The sequence below is a fragment of the Artemia sp. Qi Xiang Cuo genome, chromosome 5 (assembly GCF_049724085.1).
Source record: "Artemia sp. Qi Xiang Cuo chromosome 5, ASM4972408v1, whole genome shotgun sequence".
NCBI lineage: Eukaryota > Metazoa > Arthropoda > Branchiopoda > Anostraca > Artemiidae > Artemia > Artemia sp. Qi Xiang Cuo.
In genome coordinates, this window is record NC_142798.1 from 31,123,072 (window position 1) to 31,149,615 (window position 26,544).

General features: G+C 33.5%; 1 protein-coding gene across 1 annotated transcript in view; it reads right to left on the reverse strand.

Annotated features, from left to right (window-relative positions):
• LOC148952034 (putative phosphorylase b kinase regulatory subunit alpha) overlaps positions 1-26,544 on the reverse strand; it is a 114,633-nt gene that overhangs the window by 24,873 nt on the left and 63,216 nt on the right. Inside the window, exons 8-16 of the mRNA XM_089088811.1 lie at positions 23,845-23,954; positions 22,500-22,720; positions 19,549-19,640; positions 13,842-14,030; positions 11,712-12,011; positions 9,723-9,827; positions 5,096-5,286; positions 4,697-4,786; positions 3,100-3,241 (exon numbers count right to left, since the gene is read on the reverse strand). Of these exons, the coding sequence (XP_088944937.1) occupies positions 3,100-3,241; positions 4,697-4,786; positions 5,096-5,286; positions 9,723-9,827; positions 11,712-12,011; positions 13,842-14,030; positions 19,549-19,640; positions 22,500-22,720; positions 23,845-23,954 (1,440 nt within the window). The remainder of the gene's footprint in view (positions 1-3,099; positions 3,242-4,696; positions 4,787-5,095; positions 5,287-9,722; positions 9,828-11,711; positions 12,012-13,841; positions 14,031-19,548; positions 19,641-22,499; positions 22,721-23,844; positions 23,955-26,544) is intronic.

Sequence of the window (26,544 nt, forward strand, 5' to 3'; positions counted from 1 at the left end):
CTCGGTTAGTTTTAAAGAAGTCCAAAAAACTTGAATAAATTTGAAGCGAGGCAATTCACTAAGTTTAGATGGACTTTCACCGAACCTTTTTAAAAACATTGCATCTGTAATTCATGTACCGTTTGTCCATATTTTAAATTTGTTTTTAGTAGCATGGTTTTTTCATACTAAATGGAACAACGTCAGAATTACCCCAGTGTACGAAAACGGTAATAAAACTAATGTTAATTACAGGCCCATTGCAATCCTTTATCTACTGTCACATATTTCAGAAAATTTGATTATACAAAAAAATTATTTTAACTTATTTAAATAAAAACAGTTCTTTTTTTTAACCAAAATACATTTTGAATTTAAATCAGGTCATTCAACGGAACAAGTAATTGCATCTCTTTTGCTTAAAATCGATGATTCATTGAATGATGAATAATATTATGATACCGTGCATCATGCAAATTTTATGATACAAAAGTCATTCTATTTCTTTTGAAAAATGAATAATTCAGGATTTGGTGGAAAAGTAATGGATTTAATAAATCATATTTATAAAATCGTGAAATCTAAGCCATTATTTTTAATTTACATAAATGATCTGCCTAATTGTTTATGCCATATGAATAGCATAGCAGTTATGTTGGCGGATTATACAGTGGTATCTGTTGAAGCTAAAGTCCCATCATTTTTGATTGAGAATTTAATGACTGACCTGACTTTAGGTATCCCGTCGTTTTCTCGTAATTGTTTGGCCCAATTTTATCTAAGACGGAATTTATGGTCTTGGGGAGATCTAAGCAAGAGACCGTTAAAATTGGAATTGATGAGCTACTTATTTCTGGACGTAAAATTGGAAGGGGTAAGAGATATAGATATTTGGGAATTATTCTTGAAGAGTTTTATCTTTCTCCAGTCATTCTGTTTAGCTGCATATAAAACTAGCCCAAAATTTAGATTGTTTACTACTACTAGTACTAACAACCACCGCAGCGCCAAGCCATCTGAGGCCAACACAGCTACGCACGCTCCTCCTTCATCTCAATCTATTACAAGCCCCCCCTTTCACGCCCACCCATGAAGTCCATTTCCTTTCAATCTTTTTTTATGACGTCCTCCCACCCCAGACGAGGACGACCTGCTTTCCATTTAGCCCTAGACGGTTGGCCGAAAAGAACAATCTTCGACAATCTGTCATCCTTCATCCGCACAACGTGCCCTAGCCACCTCAACCTTTCTTTCATTATAGCCCTAGAGAGCGGTATTGAACCACATTCTTTGTATAGTTTGTTTACATTTTAGATTGTTTTTACATTTTAGATTGTTTACATCGAATAAATTATGCTTTCCCTTTCTAAACTATTAAAATTCTTTATCATTCATTAAGAGAATCATAACTAAGAAACGATCCTATTATTTACTTTAATACATTCCCTACTCAGTTTAAACCTCTCCAGTTAATACAAAATAAAGCTATAGAGAATTCTTGGTGTTTTCCTCCATCATCCTAAGCGACTTTAAAGTCATTCAGAAACAAAAGCTCTTCTTTTACTTTGGCTTAAATGGAAAATATACACCACCCTCAGTCAATCGTGACAGGTCTATATTTTTAATGAGATTCCGAACCCATTTTACAGCAAATAGACTTAAAATAATTGATAAATTCAAAAAATCTGAATAGTTGATCTCTTGTAAAGATTGAACAAAATAGAAGAAGATTCCATCAAATAGTCCAATCCAATATCAAATGCAGCGATAGCTACAACTTAGCAAATAATATATTTTAAAAATTTAGATTGTGCTTGTATTGTGACCTTGCAGAGATTAATGTCGTGAACGAGGTTTAGTCTTCATTTAGCAGTGTTTAAAAAAAAATCAATTCAATTATTTTCTGCAAAAGTTTAAGATAATCAATAATTAGAATTTTCGGCAAAATATTCTTTTAAGCCAGTCTTCCAACTCGTTGAACTTGTTCTTGGCTAAATTTTTTGCTATTCTACGGCTAAAAACTATTAGCTAAGCTTCGAACGCTTTTTAGATCTTTGCTGCTATAAGATTTCGACTCGATTGATTTCAACGTCTTATACGATAGAAAGTATTTTTAAGAGTGCTTCACTAACTAGCAAAGAAAATTCGTTGTTGAATGCACAGCAAAATATTCAATCTCATCTGTATATTTGTAAACTGCTACTCAAGAAATGTCAAACAAATGGTTAATATTATATCTTCTATACACACTGGGAATCAACCATCCCGCTTTATAAACAAACAGAGTCAAAAGTAACCACAATCAATAGCATAAAATCCATTATAGAGGGGAATATGGGACAATAGCCCCCCCCCCCAGAAAACCTTACCACAGCAAGCCGCAGCAACCCTGTTTCTAGAAACCTAACAGATCCCAAGTTATATATTTTCAATGTTCTAAAAAAACTTTTACGAAAAGAGCGAGGTATCGAGGAGCGGCCAGCTCACCACATATCCGTAATAATTTCTGTTCGTTTTTTAATTTAAAACAGGGATGCAAGAAAAAGATCTAGCAGAAAAAAGTATTTTTACGGCATTTCTTTGCGATTTTGCGGAAGGAGGCAGTTAAAACTAGAATCTTGGGACTGTGTCCTAAGATAAGACAATATTTATTTTCAAAAGACTATCATAAGCTAATAGAGCCGAATTCGCTTTTTAAGTCAAAGTAAAAGAGAACAGAATAGAAACAAGACAGTAAGACAAATGTTAAAAATTAACAAAAAGAATTCTATCAAACATAAAAATGATTAATAAAAATTAACGCAAATTAGTAGAATATAACCTTCAAAATTTTGTTTTTAAAAAACAATAATGAACCTTGTATAATTATTGGCAAAAAAAAACAAAAAAAAAGAAAATAAAGAGGTAAGAGAGAGAGAAATATATAACATAATACTCTATTGAGAAACGATTGTCATGGTCTTCCCATCCCCTTCTGAATTTCACCACTATAAATTCAAATTTCCAATTTCGTTGCTATAAATGATAACGATAAATTTGTTGATAAATAAAAAACTGTAAGACAATAATTAGCCCAAAATCTATGCATGCCAAGGTATATATACAAGAAAAAAGTCTCACCAGAGCTAGCCATTGTGAACTCTTTTCCACTTAATATATGGTAAAGTAATTTTTTCATCTCAAATGGTGAGAGATTTAGAAGCAATTCAGAAACATCTTCGCTCTGACAATTCAAAGATCTTGCCAACTCGGAAGCCATGACCTAAAATCAAACATTAACTATTAACAAGAGCATGAAAACTGTTTTATGTTTTGTCTTTCACGTAAAGAACCCTGTCTCTTGACAATTTAACATTCTTCTTCTCTATTTGACAGTTGAAAATGAAATACTCTATTTTAAAGAAACTGCTGCCTTTTCATTATCCCTCAAATTTTCTTATTTTTGTAACAAAGATATACCCACTTATGTAACTGTTGTAAATTTCTTTTACATGCGATATTTTTCTATGGTGACGTATATTATCTCAGTGCAGATTAAAATATTTCTAGTTTAACTGCTTAGTCAAGAACCATCTTTTTCCTGCTCATATAACATACCAAACTACCTAAATTCATTAATAAAAAAATTAATATTTACACGAATGCTAAGTCTGACATGGCAGGAAGCTAAACTCTAATAAAAAAATAATCCCAAGACAACTCCGAATAACAAAAAACAACCATCAAACATGCGGTGTGTCTCCATGCCAATCATGTCTTCCATCAATCAAAATTCTAATTTAATAGAAAAAACCGAGGTTGTAGTTATTAATCATTGTATTTGTATATGTTGAAGCTACTGCCGACGCATCTTCCAATTTGTGTTCACTTAGTGATCCTCTTTATTTAAAGTGTGGTTTCTAAATGACTACTAATCCCTACTAAAAACTCCTAATAGCATAAAGCCCCCCTGAAGCCACCATAACTACCCCTATTCCTCTTCCTCCCAACTGAATTTAGAGGTTCACGCTTGCTCTCTCCCACTTCCCACTTCCTTTCAATCTTATTATGAAACGGCTTCCCAAATCACCCAAGGACTTACTAGTTTCCATCTGGTCCTATCTAGATTGCCAAAATTCATAACCTTTGGTAGACTATCATCATCCAACTAAAAATCGTCTCAAAACTATTTGAACGGTTTTTTTTCACTATAGATATAGACGGTGGGGTCAAATCAGAACTTGGACATACTACTCAAATTCTCAGGATATTTGAAATATTTTTCTAAGTTTTCTAAATGTTTTTCAGTTTTTCTTTAGGGGTCATGGACAGGGTTAAATATCCCCTTCTGTATTCTCCTTGCAATCGGTTGTTTGCCTAGTATTTTATACCGGCCTATACTGTCTCCAATTAAGGGTACAAACTATAGCCAATGGGAACCCTTATTTTTCTATGGATTCCAGTTCTACGCTTAGTTCTGTCCAGTTCTAATCAATTGCTGTCAATTTTTATTCTAACAGAACGTAACCCCATGTTAAAGTTTAGAATGTGAAATAGCTCGAAATAAATCGTTTTAGACATAATAAGCATTGCTAATTTTTTCAGATAGATTATGTGTAACTGCAAGGTCTCCTTTAAACAAAATCCTCTTGCAAAAATAAGCAATAGCAGTTAATCTAGGTTTTTCATCTTTGCTGTTTTACTGTAGACCATAAAAAGTAATGAATACTTTACTTACCTGAATTATAAGTCCTATACGTAACCGGAGCATTTCAGAGAACAACTCTGGTTCAGTTCTTATAAACATTGCCAAGTAGAGAATCAGCTCCTAAAAAGAAACAAAAATAAACACATAGTAACAACAGAAAAAGACATAATAGAGGAATCAGCAAGTAACGTCAACAACAAGATGAGACAAAAAAAACGAGAACAGTTCACTCATTTGATTAAAAAGCAAAACATAATAAAAATGGAAAAAAATAACAATAAAAAAACATAACAGAGGAATGAAAAAGTAACGACAACGATAAAATGAGAAACAAAGAGAGGAACATTGCGCTTAATTAAAAAAAAAAAAAAAATTGGATGTAAACTAATGGAAAGTCTTAAAGAAAAAAAATAATTCTGATTTGATTACCTGAGTAAGCATTGCCGTACTTTCGTCTTCCCCGTATGCATCGTGAATAAGTTTCCTGAGCTCAAAAGAGGGCAGAGGGGCTGTGATAGTTTTCTCATTGCTAGGAGGCATTCCAACGGTCAGCTGTTTCTGGTGTACAAGAAGATCTGTCACAGCTTTTGTTAAATCCTCAACAGGTTTTCGCAGTACACCTAAAATCGGGAGTCATGAAATTTTACTATCTTTTGTAGCATTTAGAATATTCTAAATGCAAAAAAAATATGTCCTTTGTAAGTTTTTTATCATACATTTTTGGGACTATTAAGTAACAATCACAAAATTCCCACTTTTTCAAAACCTGTTTTGGCTTAGTCTATATGCCGGATTGTAATATATAAATTATCTGCATGAGTTTTAAGTAACAAAATAGCATTGTCGTTGACGTACGAAACAAATAAAAACAAAAGAATTATATACAAGCCAATGTTTCGCGTTTTTTCTTTTTATAATACGTAGCACCGACAATTTGTGAAGTAACTCTTCTTTTTTTTTCTTTTAGTTTTAGATAGGAGTATTTCGAAATTCTGGTTATTTGTAATTGCAAACCACGAAAATCTTTTTTGCAAACAGAAACTCGAGAACATGGAGTACTCACCCTTTCTTCAGCATACATTTTTTTCGCTCATTTTAAAAACTCTAATAAATATTTTTAATTCTTCTACTATTATAATAACACAGCTTTAATACTGTATTACAGTCATTTGTATGAAGTCATCCACATTGAAGCAAAGTAAAAAATTGATCAATTAATGGGCGAAAACCCATTTTCCGGGTTAGATAAAATAGAGATCTGTTCACCAATGTCTTCTTCTGCACTCTAGCTCAAAAAACATCCTAATAAAAACAAAAACAAATAAATAGAAAAAAAAAAAATAAATCTATTAAAAATCATACATAACTGAACCTTTAAATTAAAAGAAACTACATAAGGCTCATGAACAGAATCTACCAACAACATCTAAGGTTCATGAAGAGCACTGATATTTACTGTTTTTCATACACAACTGAGCCTTTAAATTAAAAGAAATTACATAAGATTCATGAACAACATCTACCAACAACATCTAAGGTTCATGAAGAGCACTGATATTTACTGTTTTTCATACACAACTGAGCCTTTAAATTAAAAGAAATTACATAAGATTCATGAACAGCATCTACCAACAACATCTAAGGTTCATGAAGAGCACTTGTATTTACTGTTTTTCATACACAAATGAGCCTTTAAATCAAAGGAAATTACATAAGATTCATGAACAGCATCTACCAACAACATCTAAGGTTCATGAAGAGCACTGATATTTACTGTTTTTCATACACAAATGAGCCTTTAAATCAAAAGAAATTACATAAGATTCATGAACAGCATCTACCAACAACATCTAAGGTTCATGAAGAGCACTGGTATTTACTGTTTTTCATACACAAATGAGCCTTTAAATCAAAAGAAATTACATAAGATTCATGAACAGCATCTACCAACAACATCTAAGGTTCATGAAGAGCACTGATATTTACTGTTTTTCATACACAAATGAGCCTTTAAATCAAAAGAAATTACATAAGATTCATGAACAGCATCTACCAGCAACATCTAAGGTTCATGAAGAGCACTGATATTTACTGTTTTTCATACACAACTGAGCCTTTAAATTAAAAGAAATTACATAAGATTCATGAACAGCATCTACCAACAACATCTAAGGTTCATGAAGAGCACTGATATTTACTGTTTTTCATACACAACTGAGCCTTTAAATTAAAAGAAATTACATAAGATTCATGAACAGCATCTACCAACAACATCTAAGGTTCATGAAGAGCACTGGTATTTACTGTTTTTCATACACAACTGAGCCTTTAAATTAAAAGAAATTACATAAGATTCATGAACAGCATCTACCAACAACATCTAAGGTTCATGAAGAGCACTGTTATTTACTGTTTTTCATACACAACTGAGCCTTTAAATTAAAGGAAATTACATAAGATTCATGAACAGCATCTACCAACAACATCTAAGGTTCATGAAGAGCACTGATATTTACTGTTTTTCATACACAACTGAGCCTTTAAATAAAAAGAAATTACATAAGATTCACGAACAGCATCTACCAACAACATCTAAGGTTCATGAAGAGCACTGATATTTACTGTTTTTCATACACAACTGAGCCTTTAAATTAAAAGAAATTACATAAGATTCATGAACAGCATCTACCAACAACATCTAAGGTTCATGAAGAGCACTGATATTTACTGTTTTTCATACACAACTGAGCCTTTAAATTAAAAGAAATTACATAAGATTCATGAACAGCATCTACCAACAACATCTAAGGTTCATGAAGAGCACTGGTATTTACTGTTTTTCATACACAACTGAGCCTTTAAATTAAAGGAAATTACATAAGATTCATGAACAGCATCTACCAACAACATCTAAGGTTCATGAAGAGCACTGATATTTACTGTTTTTCATACACAACTGAGCCTTTAAATAAAAAAAAAATTACATAAGATTCATGAACAGCATCTACCAACAACATCTAAGATAATTTCTTAAACCACATTGGCCTGACATCACATAAAGAAAGAAAAACGAGCAAAAATGGGGTTTTTATAGGCCAAATGAAGATACTGAAAAAACAAAGCGAATATTTCGAGAGGACAAACGCCTCTCTTCTTCAGCGCGAAACGAAACGATGTATCAATAAAAGCCAAAAATTAAAAGAATTAAAACCAACTACCTAACAACCATAAAAGCGAGTTATTCGCCAATATCCGCGATTTGCACAAAATCCAAAAAAAATGTAAACTGCCATCGACGGATACTAGCGAACAACTGACAAAGAGAAGGAAACAATTCATTCACTCGAAAAAACAAAACGAACCAGCAATCAAATAAGTTTGAGAACTATGTAATTTGATTTTGTAATTTAATTAATGAATTTCTTGCAGACAGCGCTTGAAACCTAAGGGGTTGCTCACGTGTTTGATTATATGACTTGGAAAATGGTTCAAGGTTTATTTCAGGGATTACTAAAGTATCGGCTTCTTTTTTGAGAAAACTGAAATATGACTCGTTTATTCTTAAATCACCGGAATCTCTGTTTAAAGCTTGACCCAAATGTTGGTATTTATAAATTTCAACAGTTTCTCTGTAGTGCTGGACAATACCTTTGTCATGCGAAATAAGACTAGCTTGATTAAACAAAATAGTATGGTCTGGTTTTTCAAAAATGTGCTCTGCAAGGGCAGAGTCAAAATTTTCTGGTTTTTTCCGCTTTTTAAGTGTATTCTTAATTTAAATAGAGTGCTGAGTTAATCTATCCGTTAGTCGCTGATCAGTTCTTCCGATATACCAAAGACCACACGAACAAGGAATTCTGTAGACACCGGAGTTTTCACCTATCGGGATAGGGTCTTTATCAAGGTAAATTTATCAAGGTAAAGACCCTATCCCGATAGGTGAAAACTCCGGTGTCTACAGAATTCCTTGTTCGTGTGGTATTTGGTATATCGGAAGAACTGATCAGCGACTAACGGATAGATTAACTCAGCACTCTATTTAAATTAATAATACACTTAAAAAGCGGAAAACAACAGAAAATTTTGACTCTGCCCTTGCAGAGCACATTTTTGAAAAACCAGACCATACTATTTTGTTTAATCAAGCTAGTCTTATTTCGCATGACAAAGGTATTGTCCAGCACTACAGAGAAGCTGTTGAAATTTATTAATAACAACATTTAGGTCTAGCTTTAAACAGAGATTCCGGTTATTTAAGAATAAACAAGTAATATTTCGGTTTTCTCAAAAGAGAAGCGGATACTTTAGTAACCCCTGAAATAAACCTTGAACCATCTTCCCAGTCATCTATTCAAACAAGTTAAAAATCCCTTAGGTCACAAAGAGTGTCTGCAAGAAATGCATTAATTAAAATCTGAGATCAAATAACATGGTTCTCCAGCTTATTTAATTGTTGGGACGCCCTGTTTTTTCGAGTGAATGTATTTTTTCCTTCTCTTTGTCAGATGTTCACTAGTATACATTAATGGCAGTTCAGATTTTTTTGGATTTTTTGAAAATCGCGAATATTGGCAAATAACTCGCTTTTACGTTTGTTAGGTAGTTGGTTTTAATTCTTTTAATTTTTGGCTTTTATTGATACATCGTTTCGTTTCGCGCTGAAGAAGAGAGGCGTTTGTCCTCTCGAAATATTCGCTTTGTTTTTTCAGTATCTTCATTTGGCCTATAAAAACCCCATTTTTGCTCGTTTTTCTTTCATTAACAACATCTAAGGTTCATGAAGAGCACTGATATTTACTGTTTTTCATACACAACTGAGCCTTTAAATAAAAAAAGAAATTACATAAGATTCATGAACAGCATCTACCAACAACATCTAAGGTTCATGAAGAGCCCTGATATTTACTGTTTTTCATTCACAACTGAACCTATAAATTAAAAGAAATTACTTAAAGTTCATGACCAGCATCTACCCAATTAATTAGCAGCTAAGTAACAAAAAGAACCAGTTTTACTTTTTTACTTTCTGCAAAATATGCGGAATGTTAAAACATACCTGCACTATGTCTGACAATGCTCCATGACCTCTGTTGACAAGCTTTTTCATACAGTTCTTTCAAAAGGTCTCTTACCAATATAGGGTTACCGTATTCAACACCACCTAGGACAAATAATTTGATTGCATAAACTATATTCTTAGCTTTGAAGCCTTGGACACATTCCAACAATATTGTAATGTAATAATGGTGACAGTAATAACAATATAAAGATCCTAACACCCTCAAACACTAATTAAAACTTAAGCTCAACCAGAGATCGGAGAGGGGGGAAGTCCCATTAATCTGGGGAAACTGATAATTTTAATACATGTTCTGTTTTTTTGTTTTTTTACTATAGTCAGGTATTAAACCACTGTACTAAATACACATAAGTATTAAATAAATATTTTCTGTTCGACAAATCCCTCCTCCCCCGCTAATGAGGACCCTACTGAAAGTAACTCTTTATAACATCCCTGCTCCCAAGTTCTATAAAAAAAAACGTGAGAATAAACAGCAGATGCTAAAAAACTACTTTATATGTCTGCTCCCTCTAATTCTCAACTGTAAGACAATTTTTTTTCTTTATTTTATCATTATTAAACAAAATAAGCAGTGGAGAAAAGAAAAGGTTTATGTGACATCATGAATATGCTGAAAACAATTGTTTGGCATTAATGCGGAAGAGCAGGGGGACATATTTTCCTATAGAATCAATCTGATTAAATCTTAACAGTTTTCTTCATTTATATAGATTAATCTAGTCTTGCAAAAAATGTGGAGTGTACTTCAAACCCGAAAATTTAATATGCAATCATCTGTGTCACGCACCTAGAAAACAGTCTTGCGTGTAATGGTAAAATCTACCAGACAGGGTTACAGCTCTTCCTGAGAATTATTCCCAGCAGGATATACCAAATTAATCCAATAATTGAAAGATCAAAAGTAATTCCATAGTTAATTAAATTGTTATAATTAAATCACAATTTAACAGATTCTAGACAATTCCTGCCAAGAAAAACTCTCCTTTTTTTAAACTGAACATATTAAACATAAATCTTAAGTAACTTAATCCAGTTTAGCCACGGATTAGAAACTATTAATCTCCTTTATTATTATGAGTATCAAGTTCCTGTTATGACTGGAGATAAACTCTATGAATAATTATCAATTGGCCACATCGCGGTCTTCTTAGAAACACGAGAGATTGCTTTGCAAAAAATACCTTTCAGTTCAAACGTAGGCTTCACGTTAGTTATTTGCTGAATAACTAACATTTTGGTACTTTGCCTAGTTATACGAAAGTTAACACGAATTAAGGAAAAAATTGACAACAGAGAAAAGAACAGCAACAAAAGTAACCTAAGTGACGTTCTCCCTGATTTGTCGTCACAGCGTTTTCATATTTAGTTTTTTCGCATTTCAATATTTGTTTTTGCAACTATCATTTCCTCCAGTTTTTTTCTGTTTTATTATAATTATTTTGTTCTCATTTTAACATGATCAACAATATTCTTCTTTTTTATATCATATTCGTTTTTCTACTTCTTATTCCATTATATCAAATTTTGTGTCAGTTTGTAATAGGAGACAAAATGATTACATTTAAAATTATATCACCTGTATGCTGATCCAGAAGAAATTCAACCACTAAAATACAGGATGATTATGTCAATTTGTTAATTATTATTATGTCAAATTGTAATGGGAGACAAAATATTTTATTAAAAATATATCACATGTTTCCTCATCCAGACGAAATTTAACCAAAAAATAGCAGATTATTATGTCAGTTTGTCAATTATCATCACTTAATTGTGTTAGTTTCTAACGAGTAAAAAAATTACCAACTTATTATATCACCTGTACTCTAATCCAGACCAATTTATCCATTAAATAGAGGATTTTTACTTCAATTTATTGACAAGTACGTCAATGATTATCATGTCATTATGTCAATAATCTAATTTTTTGGTGAAAAGAACATTCATTGAAAATTATATCACCTGTATCCTGATCCAGGCCAAATTCAACCACTAAATAGTGGATAATATCCCCTTGCTCTTCGAGGCTTTCTGAACTATGCAATATCCTTAATAAATCCTCGAACTCTGTGTCCTGGAATTGGGCATCAGATTGAGTGCGATGCCTTGTTATAGGCTGCCAGTCCTCATTTTCTGGGGATGGTGAACGCGATGCTTTTTGAAATTGAAACGCTTCTCCTTCCTCTGACGGCAAGGGAGAAGTGGTGATAGGGGTTGATGCTTTACTTCCTTCTTCAGCAGTCCTATGTCCACTACTCCCTTCTAGATGAAAAGGATGATTATGTTAGCAAATTAAAGCAGAAAACCTAAATTGGGAAATTAATTTCTAAACAACTTTATGGTTAAAAGGCATAGTATTCTTTTTTTTCAGCAGGTCTTAATCTAGAACAGATTAGGCAAAGTCAACTTTTCATGGAAAGTGCCTGCAATGGAATACAAAACCTAGAATATTGCACCTCTTTCTCTCGTTCTACTCAGCGACGATTTGTAGTTAGTAAATATGGAAAGATTCATTCTGACATTATTGTTCTAATTCGTTTGCTTCTTGCTTCTGGGTTTTGATCTCTCTCTCTCTCTCTCTCTCTCTCTCTCTCTCTCTCTCTCTCTCTCTCTCTTTCTCTCTGCAACATTATCCTATTAATACAGCTGAGCATATTTTTTCTAGGATGTGACACGAAGAAAGAAAAAAAGGACAAAAAACAACTTACACATGTCTTTTATCGAAAGATTTAAACCTACTCTCTCTCAAAAAAAAAAAAAAAAAAAATATAAAGAAGAACTAAAAAAAAACAGGTCTATGAGGCCAATAAAATTGACAGAAAAAAAAACAAACCACAAACATTTAGCTTGCATACTTAACAAGATATCCTCTGCACACATGAAGAAAAAAAAAGAAACTAAAAACGAGAAACTGAAACCAATAAGAAATAAACCTAAATTCAATCTACTTATAGTTGTTTTAGTTCTGTTTTTTTCTTCATTTATGCCGAGGATGCTTATTGCTCACATACACAAATTATCACTGACACATTTTTCTTTTCTTCTCATTATTTTCTTAAAAGTTCGTCAAGGCTGGTCAGTTCGATTTCAAACTTTGTATTTTAATCCCTATTTTATCACTTTTTCTCTTTATTATCAACTCTTGACTAGACCTGTTTTCAGATTGTATAAATCAGAACTGGTTTTGGTGGCTCAAAAAAAAAGAAAAGAAAATGTTTTGCTCATTTCAAAATAGAAATTGAACTTATCAGCTTGATGAATCAAATTATAAATACGAAGAGCCACCTTTCATATTTTCTAAAGAAATGTTCATTGAAGTTTCTCATTAAAAATCCCTGTCGATTGTAGACTTTGATTAATTTCGTATTCCTTTTTAAGTCGTAGGTTTATTTTTTTAGTTATTGCAATTGCAATCGGACTAATTTCTCCTCTAATTGAAGATATCAATATCACATGGTTTCCGGACGACAAATTTTACACAGTTTTTTATATCCACGTATATTTCACCTGATAAATACAATGATGGCATTTTGCCCCTACATACCAATTTCCTTTTGAAATTTTTCTACAAAATACCTACTAAGTTAAAAACGGGATGAGGAAGAAATGCATTAAGAAAAAGGAGTAAAAAAGGAAAAAAAGCAAGGGACTAAATGAAAGTTACATTGATCAACTAGAATTTCCTTGCAAATACTGATAAATTTCAACTATGACTAAACCCAAACTGAACTATTGAAAATTATTAGCTGATCTTCTAAGACACAAATGGAGAGAAGCTGTGTTGGCCACAGGGGGCTTGGTTGGGTAATATCTTGTTGCTATTAATAGTGGCAAGAGTCATCTTACGGGCTTTGAGTCACAGGGAGGATTTACTCCATAAAAGGTAAAGTTAGGAAGGATCGGGCCAAAAATTCATTTACTACTGCTAGCTCAAAGATTACTAACCTTAACTGAATAACCTATATGCTAAATGAAGTCTTACTGGGCGAGGATTAGTGAATAATACGAATGGTAGTAGGCCTTAGGGTAAGGGTTAGGGCACCCATTCGAACCAGGTTTGTTCTAGAGCATAATAAAATGTATTTAGTTTACCTCCTTCAATTGCAATATTTCTTGATCTTCTAATAGATCCTCGAAACGATAATTTTCTTGCCATGGATTTCGGCTGAGTTGGAGTTATTTTTCGAGGAGGCTTAGTCTGGGGAAATTTCGAAAGCAAACGAGGTTTGGTTGATCTTTGAATTCGCTGAGATAAATACCTTTCTACTTCAGGATTCAAATCTAAAAAAAAAAAAAAAAAAAAATCAGATTAGTCTTCAAAGAAATGAACACTGGAGCATATACACTCGTGTAATACTATGAAACTATGGCATAATTCACATATACATAAACAACACAAAACCAGAGATTGATGAACTTGCAGGCTTCACCTCAGACCTTGGATCCTCCTACGCCTTTGCATTTAGTAGGTCTCTGTGGTACATTCGGTGGAGTGTGTTCAGCAAACACACTTATTTACAGAAATGATTATGAACGAATCTAAAGTCCTATCTTTTCCTACGAACATTGAGATATTATACAAGTACCCTGACTTCCCCCATATCCTTAAGGCACAATAGTACTTAGAGGGCAAATTTATGTTGTGCCTAATATTTTTGCTAAATATATATGTTATTCACAAACTGTGTATTCTGAGCAATTTAAAGCTTTTGGCATACTAGCATATCTATGCAAGCAATTAATCCGTGATCTGAGATCGCGAAAAAATTATTTACTAAAAAAAAGATACCATTAGTTCTTTTTTGCTATTTCTAATTTGTGACAATTTTATTATTGTTGTAAGATCGTGCACGTAACAATTGTTTAGTCAATTATGATCTTAAGTAAAAATCTAAATCACAGGTGTAACATCAAGGAAGTAGCAAATGCTGAATACTGTCTGAATTCGAGTATCTTGAAACCTGAAACCGAAACCGAAAAAATAGAAGCCTTTTTCTTTCACAACACTCAGACCAATGTATTTTGCATAAAATACACACAGTTCACACGGTTTTCAGAAATGAAGACATCAAATGACAACGCTGAGCCTTGGGCATGGCAATAAAAGTTCAAAAAAGCAAACAGTTTCAAAGTGACAAAATGCAATTCTGTGAAGTAATTTGGCCTAAGGATAAACTCCAAAATGCTATGACACGAACAAACTAATTCTTTGAAATCTAGTGCCATTCAGAGACTTTGCATTAAAAAAAAAGACTAGCTGGAAGTAAATGGGCGTGTCACCTAAATGGGCATGTCATTTTGGTTTTTACAAATTATATATCCGATCAAAATTAGAATACGGGATCCAATTTTTCTCAATTGGTCCCCCATCTACTTTTAAGATTTTTGAATCTTTACAAAATTCTGTCATTCGAATAGCTATGGGACTGTACAAGCATAGGCTTAGTCTGCTGTCCAAATTAAAGGTGTTGTCTGGATTGATGTTCCTACGAGAAAAAGCCTCTTGTCAAAGGAATATATACTTCTTAAAAATCCAAGCACATGAAAACAAGCAAGTTGCATATGAACACACTTTTGCACTGAAGTTGGTCTGCCCCAACGCCCACTCATCTTCGAATTAGTTTCAATTGGAGGTCATAAATTGGTGTCAACGTTCCCATTATGCATATACCTTTACGGAAACCCCTCCCAGTGAAATGTGCCCCCTATATTGTCAATCTGATCTTATTCCTATAAAAAAAACCCGATTCCCAGTCATGTAGTGCAGAATATCTTTGCTGAACAGATATTGAAACATTGCACTAATCATATGAAAATATATACAAATGGATATGTCCACGGTGAGAGAGCCGGAGCAGCTGCATGCATTCCATCCCCGAACCTTAATCTTTATTCTTCTCTTACAATGGGATGCTCCATTCTGTCTTCTGACTTGTTTGCCATCTGCCTTACCCCAGGTGTTCTTGTGAATTATTGCTTAGAGTCTGAAAGTAATCTCGGTTTAACTGACTGCCAATTGGCAAAACAGTTACTCCAAAATATAGACAGAATTGCTCATGATACGCACCTATATAATATTAGAAGACAGCTACTGAACCTTCAGGCTAAAGGCAAACGGGTATATTTTCAGCATGTCCCCAGCCATAAAGGCATCAAATACGATGAAACTGTGAGTTCACTAGCAGCCAAGGCCTCTCTCTTAAACCAAAGCCCTTCTTCTGACCCCAACACAAGGGATATAATTAGGCAAAGATCCAAATTAAGTCACAGAAAACAGATACCATCAGCCTTCCACAAAAGACTGAATACTGTGCTATATTTCCGATAAGATCACGTGCCCTTCTTTTCCACAGTGAGCTATTTAAATGAAGTTACACCAATCTTTACTATGTCATATCTGCTTCTCAACAGATGAAACAATCCAGCATGTCTTGTTTGATTGCCAGCCCCATTGTGAGGAGACCATTACCCTCAAGTGCCTCCGCTCCATGGCTAAAAAACCCAACACTTTCATTGTAATCCTGAGTTCTGACCTCCCTCCTCATTATGATAGAATAATATTCAAGTTATCCATTGCTATCCTAAAGAAGAGACAAATTTATTATTGATTACATAGTTGCTCCAAGTGTATGACTCCTGATTTACTTCTTTCCTTCATTCGTCATAATTATATACCAGTTCTGTAGCAGGTGCAATAAAGAGGTGAAAGAACCTGCTTCTTGTGTTCATGGACCTCCTGCTTTATGAAGCGAGAAGAATGCAGTATCTTTTGATATAAAATTCAGATATCTTTGAGAACGGGACCGGCAATGATTTTATACTAGATTATTCGTTGTGACCCATTTTCAAGTAATCGGTAACTTATATTTTTTTTTCTTTGTTAGTATTATATGGACATTTAGCTGTTGTGTCTTTATGACCCTCTTGTTAATTACAAACAAATGCGAGAATTAAAGATTTCCCAGCCTCCAATTAGAAAAATCAATTGGCATACTTATTGTAACTAGTAACTTTTTGTTTGTTCACCAGATTAGAGCAGTCACCTTCAGATAATTTATCTGCATGTGAAATGAACTTCTTTTGCAATCATTTATTGATGAATAAAGAATTTGTTTTTTAACAATTGCTTATATTTTATTTTTTAAATCAGGGTGCCATACCGTAGGCAGTGTAAAATAAGATACTTAGGGCGTATAGCTAATAAATTACATACATGTCGTTAGTAATATTACCAGTCTAGGAAATATCAGGTAGCCAGCAGCCCAGAGTTTCAACTTTTCTCAAACCCACCACAACAGGGATCACAGTTGTAACTATGGTTTAAAAAACATTAGATTTACCTTTGTGAAGTGACGTAACCTCAACTTCATATAAGGAATAGGCGCTACATTATAAACACTAGAAAGCAATTGAAAGTTATTTGCAATGAATAAAACCTCACCTATAAAAATTAGAAAATCTCTAAGCAGAAAAAACTGCGCATAAGTTTTAAATATATAGCATTATTATTATTAAAAGCAATGCTACTAAAAAAGAGCAATGATCCATAAATCTGTGCGGTCACCGTAAATAACGTATTATTAACCTTATGACTCAAGATAGAGAAAAACCCAAATTAAACATTTACCCAATGGATACATTTTATTAATTTTTTAATTAATCTTACTAAATTTTACTAAAAAATTTTAACCGTGTTTCTAATCCTTACACTCACGAAAAAAACTGGTCAAGTGAAATTAATGAACAAAAGCTTACTCAAAATAACCCACCTTTTCCCAATGTATTTAAATATTTTCTCTACGATTTGCTTTATATAGATATAAAAGTTAATGTAACACCAAATAAGTTTGCTTCAGAATGGAACTCAGTGTTGCTCATTATCTTGTCCCATTTTTTTTTTACATTATTTTAGAGCATCTTGAGCCTAAAGAACTGTTTGTAGCAGCTACTTTTACAGATATTTTAGAAACGTCTGATAATTAACACCTTTCAATTAGTCTGTTCGAAACCTAAAATCTAGCTGCACATAGATACTCTGAGACCACCAAGCAGTTTTTGTTGTGCACGCAATTCAACCCCGTTCAACTCACCCATTTAACACAATCCTCGTTTAACCCACCCCCATTTAACTCAGTCACCATCGAATTCAAGCCATTTTAACTGAACCGCTTTCAATATAGCCCCACTTAGCTCAACGATTCAGCTTAATGGGGGTACAACTAAACGGGGGATGAGCTGAATGGGGTTAAGTTACATGGGAACCCAGTTACCTGTCTGGTAAACGGTTAGCCAATATTTCATGGGTCTATCAAAACCCAAAAAATATTTTCAAAGTGATTTTTAAAGGCATATTCACAGGGTAATTACCATAATTACTTTAAATTGGCAGATGAAATAACCATTTCAGACTTTTCAATGACTCCTTACATCATTGAGACGTCAAGCATGCACTGAGTAGTAATACAGTACCCTTAGACCTATATAGCTTACACCCATTAAGAAGAATAAAACGACCGCAGAGTTCTTAGGAGCTAGGTTACATGCTGACCTCATGTTCCATTCTCACTTACCTAAAATAGCTGACTCTGCAAACTTTTCGTTAGAGTTCTTTTCTTAGCTTAAAAGATTTTGTGTGCATTAGTTTGAAATTTTTACTGTCTTTGTATTCACCTCTCACTTTAATACACTCCTTCAATCTGACAACTGTGCCTCATCAAAGTAAAGATCCTACAACCCGAAATATCAAAAAAAGCTTTAGCAATGATTCTTCGTTCTTCCATCACAAATTCAGGATGGCTTAAATCAATTTCATCCGACTTCTTTAGAAATGAGATAGCCTTAACTGACTAAGAACCTTGAGCTAAAATGCCCACGGTCTAACTTTCACCATCACCTTCTTCTTCCTACCAAGACAACCTAAAAATTAATGCTATACTAGACTAACTACAGGAAATGCCAGTAGACTCTTGCTTAAAGAGATTCCCTTTGGCCACTTGAAGATACCGAAATACATTTGTGCAATATTTTATTCTTCATATTAACCAGTGCTTTTATTGCTCGGCATTTCTTTATATCTAAATGAGTTAACCTTGAAGTAGCACTTGCTGCTTTAGATTTTCACTGTTGCTATTTGCTTTTGTCTTTTTTATATAGCGACGTGCTCGTATTAGCCCAAAACTATTGTAGTGAATAGACATGCTCAATTCTTCTATTTAAAGCTGGCCTAATGCAAGAGAATCCACTAGCTTACACCCATTTTTGGTACTTTTATATCCTAAGAACCATGTCTATTGGAGACAATAATACATAAAGAGAGAATGGCTTGTTACACACAATTCGATAATCATATGATATTGCTAGGGACACAACAGCACGCCAGCACGCGAGCAGGAAGAGGATTTCTCTCTTGAAAAGTTTCCAATATGGCAGTAACTTTTTTTCCTTTCATGCCCCCATTAAAACCGAGCCTATGTCTTAACCAATTAACACTTTACACGAGGTTCAGTGAATATTCAAAGACTTTGGCAAACGACATTGGATTTATGTGTTAAAATTGGGGATGAAAAATAATAACTACCCCGTGCAATTTTCCAGAAGCTATATACGTCCCCTAAAGTTTTAGTCTGTTTTCTACTAGCATACGAGGCACAATGACGAATTTAGTAACAACTACATGTGAGAACAAAAACCCATGGATAATTTTTGCTGATCGGTCTTTCCACGGGGAAAGAATGGCTCTGAAGAATAGAAACGAATAGAGAAAGAATGGCTTGTTACAAACGCATAATTTAATACTTACGTTCTGGAATGCCTTCTTCTTGGCTTCCAAGAAAACTGAGATTTGTTAAACAAGTAGTACTTATGAAATCGCGAAAGTTTCCAAGAGTGACTCTGCAAAAATAGAAGCAACGAATTATTTTCAAGCAGACTCCTGACGTTCATCGCAATAAAATTTCCAGAAAAAAAAAGATAAACGTTACACGACCTTTAACATTGAAGTTTACAATCTGTATAGTTTCAATATTGAAGAAATTTTCCAAGCTTCTTTTCTAACAGTTTTTGATAATTTCTGTTTCATAAACATAGGAAATAAAATTTACCGACAATGTGAAATTTCAATTTCCAAAAACTAATATTTGGGTTTCAAGAAAATAAAACGAATATTTTCAAATAGAACAAAACAAATTAAACAATTATTTAGTTTCGTTTTGTAGAGTATTTATTTTTGTGAGGAGATAATTCGAAAAAAAGAGGTAACAAAAGATACACATGAAAATAAAATTTTGTTTATTTAATTAAAAATGTTTGAATTAAAATACCTCTGTAACTTATGCCAGAAGAGTTTAACTTTGCCATCATTTAAAGGCCTAGGCTGACTAATCAAACAGTTCGTGGTAACGAACTGTTCAAACAGTTCGTGGTAACGAACTGTAAGAAAGGAGCGACCCGGCTCAATGGTAACCGAAACTCTAAAAACCGGAATTTTGGTACCAATAGATACATCAAAAGAATCAAATTTTAATTCTGATTTCAAATATATAAATTTCATCAAGCTTAATACTACCCATCAAAAGTTACGCGCCTGAGAAAATTTGGCTGATTTTCGAAAAAAGGGGAAAAGACCCCCTAAAAGTTATAGAACCTTAATGAAAGTCACACCATCATATTCAGCGTATCAGAGAACCCTACTTTAGAGGTTCCAAACTCCTATCTGCGAAAATGTGGAATTTTGTATTTTTCGCCAGAAGAAAGATCACGGATACGTATTTATTTGTTTGTTTGTTTTTTTTCCCCAGGGGTAATCGTATTGACCCAGTGGTCCTAGAATATCGTAAGAGGACTCATTGGAACGGAAATTAAAAGTTCTAGTGCCCTTTTTAAGTGACCAAAAAAAATTGAGGGCAACTAGGCCCCCTCCCACGCTCATTTTTTTCTCAGTCACCCAATTAAAATTTTGAGATAGCCATTTTGTTTAGCATAGTCGAAAATCTAATAAATATGTCTTTTACGATTACTTAATCCCCCACAGTTCCCAGGGGAAGGGCAGCAAGTTATGAACTTTGCCCATTGCTTGCATATTGTATTGGTTATTGGGAAGTATACAGACATTTTCAGGAAGAATATTTTTTTGGTGGGGGGGAGGGGGGCTGCAGGAGGGAGTGTATTTGAAGAATCGTTATAGCGAGGATGCTTCTGTGGGGCAGGGGAAATTTGTCGGAAGAGTGCACTGGATTTTAAATCATTATTTAAAAAACGATAAGAAACTACATATGAAAAAACTAGTGTTTCCAGCTGAGAGTCAGAAGGAACATCACAACTTAAAACGAACAGAAATTATTACGTATATGAGGGGGGTCTCCCCCAAGTCAATACCTCGCTCTTTACGCTACAGTTTTTTTTTTTTAGTGCTTTCAAAAGAGCTATCTATTCTAATTAAACGGCCTTTGTGATTCAGGGGTTTGTTAATTAAATTTTTTTTAACTTTTAACGTAAAGAGTGTGGTATTGAATAAGTGGAGAACCCCTTCATATACGCAATAACATATACTTAATAAAAAAAAACAATAAAAAAAACAAGCGATACGGCTCAATAGTAAGCAAAACTTTTAAAAATGGAACTTTGATGTTAATAAATGTATCAAAAGAATGGGCTTATAATGATGATTCAAAATGTACAAATTTTGTTAAGTTTAGTATTACTCATCAAAGGCTACGAGCCTGAGAAAACTTACCTGATTTTTTAAAGAGGGGGAAACATCCCCTAAAAGTGAAAAAATTTTAATGAAAATCACTGTCAGATTCAGCGTATCAGAAAACCCTGTAAAATAGGTTTCAAGCTCATATCTGCAAAAATCTGCAATTTTGTATTTTTTTCCAGAAGAAAAATATACGAATATAGAAGTTCGTTACGTAAGTTTATTTGTAAATTACGTCAGAACCAACTTTAGAGACAGCCATTTAGCAAAAGAAAAGTAAAATTTTGTTTACTTATTCAATGACGGCGAGCCAAAATAAAAGCTGCATTAACTAAAAAAAGATCAGAAATAAAAAAAAAACAACAAGTTTTTTAAACTGAAAGTAAGGAGCGACATTAAAACTTAAAACGAACAGAAATTATTCCGTATATGACAGGGGCGATCCCCGCCGCACCGCCGCGCGCATTAAGATAAATGTTGTATCTGTCTCAAAACGTTATTTTTTTTAAAAATAAAAAAACTTTAGCGTAAAGAGCGAAGCGTTGAGGAGGGGACAGGCCCTTTCATATACGGAATAATTTCTGTTCGTTTTAAGTTTTAATGTCGCTCCTTACTTTCAGTTTAAAAAACTTGTTTTTTTTTATTTAATATTTTCAGAAAAGCTAAATCCAATCAATAGATTAAACAATCATTTTCCAGACAAACTTTCTTTCATATATTACAGAAAGCAATAGAGGTAGGTAAATAAATCTTTCTGAGGTCAGCTCAAAAATCAAATCCTAAAACACTGAAAGTTTTAATCACCTAGCTCGACTACTTATCTTTACGATATTAAAGAAAGTCTGTCCAGTAAGCGGCTGTTTATCTTACAGCTATTGTCCTTAAGAAAACAGTTTACCTTTATTTTGGTTGTTGATATTACCTTTGTAGCTACTGTTTAGTTCTTTAAGGCTTACTATCTTTACTACCATAAAAAATGAGATGTAACTATTTCCATTCTTGTCACAAGTTTTAGACCTACACCTAAGAAACTTGATAGTTTTGAACAGCCATACCTTGTACCATTGATGTATCCACTTTTAAGTTTCTTCAAAGTAGAAATCAAGGCGACTGGAATATTTCCCTGTTCCAAATGAGTTTCACGAATCACAATACACACGAGAGGTCTCCCCAACATATTCTGCCAACTCGATTTTAGAAAGTACAGTTCACTTTTAAACGTGTCAATCATAAGCTCATAGTCAGAGGCAATGTAAAAATGACGCTGATCCGTAAGCTAAAATAATAAATTTGATTAGCTCTATAACAGCAGTATCAGTTCGTACACATGGCCTAAGCAATGATTGTATGTACTCAAATGCTAAAGCAGAGTTAGCTAAGAGTTCTTAGTTGAACTTTCTTGGAGTAATGACGCGAAGGATCTTTCAAAAGGTGTTTTAGTTGGGGTTTAGTTCAATATTACAGAGCTTTCTTAATTATGACTTTACTGCCTCAGTTTACTGTTGCACACCGCAGTATCAGCATTCCTTGATCTTTTTTTTATGCGTCTGTTTAACAGCATAAAGTAATTGTAGTTCGTGTTTGTGCAGCTTTTATGTACTTTTTGAACATCTCAGTTTAGTGCTATGTCGAGTGTGTCAATTAATATGTCTATGTCTATGATACATATGTTTAATATTCAGTATATGTATGTATTCGTATATAACTTATCACTCGTATTTGAAAAAAGACCTCATTTCTCGGAATTTCCTTGTCTCTTGTATAATGGAATGGCTCTTGGGTCTTTGTAGTCATTTAATAGCTTCTACTGATCCTTATACACTATGCTCATTTGTACAAACATAGTAACTTCACCAAAGTTTCAGACAGAGAAACAAAGCTTTGGAAAAAACAACAATTCTGTAACACTGGTTAAAGCTTGACTTTCAAGATTTTTTGTACTATATATCATCTTACCCAATTCATAGGAGGTAGGACAGATAAGCCATTATTATGACAAAATAATTTAGTATACTTGGCTCAAAGACTACTCTAATGTAAACTACCGCATCGCATTGCAATAAAAATTGAGGTCACGCTATTTAGCTATACACTGAAATTTCTACATTTCTTTTCGTACTAGAAACCCACAAAACAACTGTTTAGTAAAAAGCTTCTGAAAATTGCTTCCACTCAACTAGTAAAATCACAAAAATATGAGATATGCCTTTTAGTTTGAAGCACAATAAAATTTAACCATAAATACAAAACCTGCATTCACAACATTTTTTTCTCAGCAGAGTCACATAGGTGGAGCTTATTCCCTTAGGGAGAATATGTTTCAAATTCAACTAAACGGAAATCTTTGGGTCGGAATCATCAAAAAAAGAGAAGAGAATGATTAGAAGAAAACCGATATACCTGAGGAGTGAATGCAAATTCTTGTCCTTGCAAGGTATATAATTTACTGCTACTTAATATACCCACATCTCTTGACTTTCGTCCCGTCAAACCTAATTTCTTGCTGTTCCCTGAAAAAGAAAAAACGAAAGAAAAAAAATTTATGTGAAAAAATAAAATGGATTCAAAAAAGCGAAAATTAATAATAGCAGTAACAAAAACCAGAAACGACAGTACATTCGCAAAATTTGCTACTTATGGCAAAAAGGTCCATAATTTGAATAAATCTTCTGGGTTTCAGCCTAAAAAATACTTTTACATGTTAATAGAAAACATTAACAACAGTGAAATTCTTTGTCTGTTTGATTACATACATATTATCGAAACTACTAAATCTTCGCTAAATTGTCTTACTAAAGCAAAATTCACATTTTATAAGTATGGTAACAGTAGTGCTTCCACTTGCAATCTGGAAAAGTGCGGTAAATGGCTGGATTTTTGGGAAGATTAAATGGAATTTTCGACCTAAGATCGGGATGAAAAGGTTGAGATATTGTTCGCCAGGGGTGTCTAAAGCCCTTTCTAATTAGAGGGAACAATGCGAACGTAACATTTCACCAGGTGTCAGAGAACATTTTCCAAATAATTTGATAATCATACGTTATTGCTAGGGACACAACAGAATACCAGCACACGAGCAGGAAGAGGATTTCTCTCTTGGAAAGTTTCCAATATCGCAGTAACTTTTTTTTCCTTCATGTCCCCATTAAAACCGAGCCCATGTCTTAACCAATTAACACTCTACACGACATTCAGTGATATTCCAAAATTTTGGCAAACGACGTTTGATTTGTGTTAAAATTGAGGATGAAAAATATAATTATCCCGTGCAAATTTCCAAAATCCATTCAAGTTCTCAAAAGTTTTAATCAGTTTCCAAATAGCATACGAAGCACAATGAAGAATTTAATAACAACTACATGAGACGATTTTTTAGTAAAATTGTAGTATTGCAACAGAAACTAGTACAGTTTTTAATGGGACCTTGTTGTTGTTGAAGATATCCAACATTTCTTTGAGCTTCAAAACCATAGAAATAGCTCTTCCATTGAATCTTTCCACGAAGTTGAGACAAACAACTTCTACCGAACATCTACTATACCAGAGACCCCTTACAAAGAGTCATCCCCTAACTAGGTCTACAAAAGCAGACCTAGTGAATGTCTTATAACCTTTACCATACACACAGGGAACACAATAAAAAAGAGCATTTAAATGTTATTGTGAAAATTTCAAAATAACTTTCGATTTTTCCGTTCATCAAACCTTCTTTGTGTTCATCCTAGACAATACAAGGTAGATTTCGTAAATATTAAAGTTATAGCTAGACATATGTGATTTGCTCAATATTTAGCTACCAGCAAAGAAATAAGATTATTTAGCGAGATTATTCAGTTATCAAGAGTTATTTACATATTTTAATATAATCAACCCAAAACTAAAACACACTTTACTTCAATTAATCGTTCCTGGTAAGAAGTAAATGAAAGGCGAAGAATTCAACCCAAAATTCTTTGGAGCTGAAAGAATTTTAATCATGGGTAGCCCACTGTTGTCAAATCTTGACCTTGAAGTTCGTCAAAAATACACCAACAGGGGCAATCTTCAAAGCCAATCCAAAAAGTTTTAATGAAGTTTTATGATAATTTTTTACTTTAGGAACTTCGATTTTCGGGGAGACCAATTGTCTTTCGAGGAAACCCCCATCAATTTGAGATAGTGGAAGCAATTATAAACAGGGTCAGAATTCTTGTTCCACTTACAAGTGGATAACCAAAAGAATATTTACGATAAGAAATTCCAATGCAACGTTCTTACCACTCATCACCAGATTGCTATGCTTTCTGATATTACTTAGAGCAAAGCCATTCAAATCTTCAAAAATGTGCTATTTTTATGGGTTTAGTTACTTTTTGTAGCCATTGTGGTCTTTTAAATGTTTGTCAGTTGCGTGATCACCAGTTGTTAGCACTGTAATATCAGTGTTTAAATGGTATTCTATTGGTTCATTTTTTTATATATTTTTTTTTACTAATTCCGGTCATCTTTCATAACACAATAGGCGAAAATGTTGATAAAGACAGGCCCCAAGTTTGAGAAAATGCGTTTAGAGCCTCATTTTTGGGGAAAAAATATCATGTGAGTGACATCGTATGACATCGTACTTTTCAAGACCAAAATTACATCATTTTCCCTCCAGTAGCGGTCGTATCGTTTTAGTATCTACAACGTATGTAAAATTACACAAAATCATGAATTACTTTTAACAGCTAAAGAAAAAGGCATGGAACAAGAAATTGCAAAAGTCACATTGAATTGCAAACGAAAATGTTGCATAACAAAATATGCGGTTAGAAGACAAATTAAAATTACAATGGAATGAAGGAATGTGTTAGTTTAGCTAGCGTGAGTCAGTGAAGGATAAACAGGAAGTAGGAATTGAGTTCACGCCAGAATTACTTAATTCAATCGAAATTGCTGATTTTCCATCCTAGAATGAAGAAACGTAATTTTAGCGTCTGCAAAGACACACAGGAAGGACAAAATTTATTCACGCCTGAATTTTTTAACCACCCTAGAATGGATTGAAGTTTTTCTGGCGTCTGTGATGGATAAACAGGAAAGGCCATGTCAGAAAAAAAACATGTTGGTGATGTCACA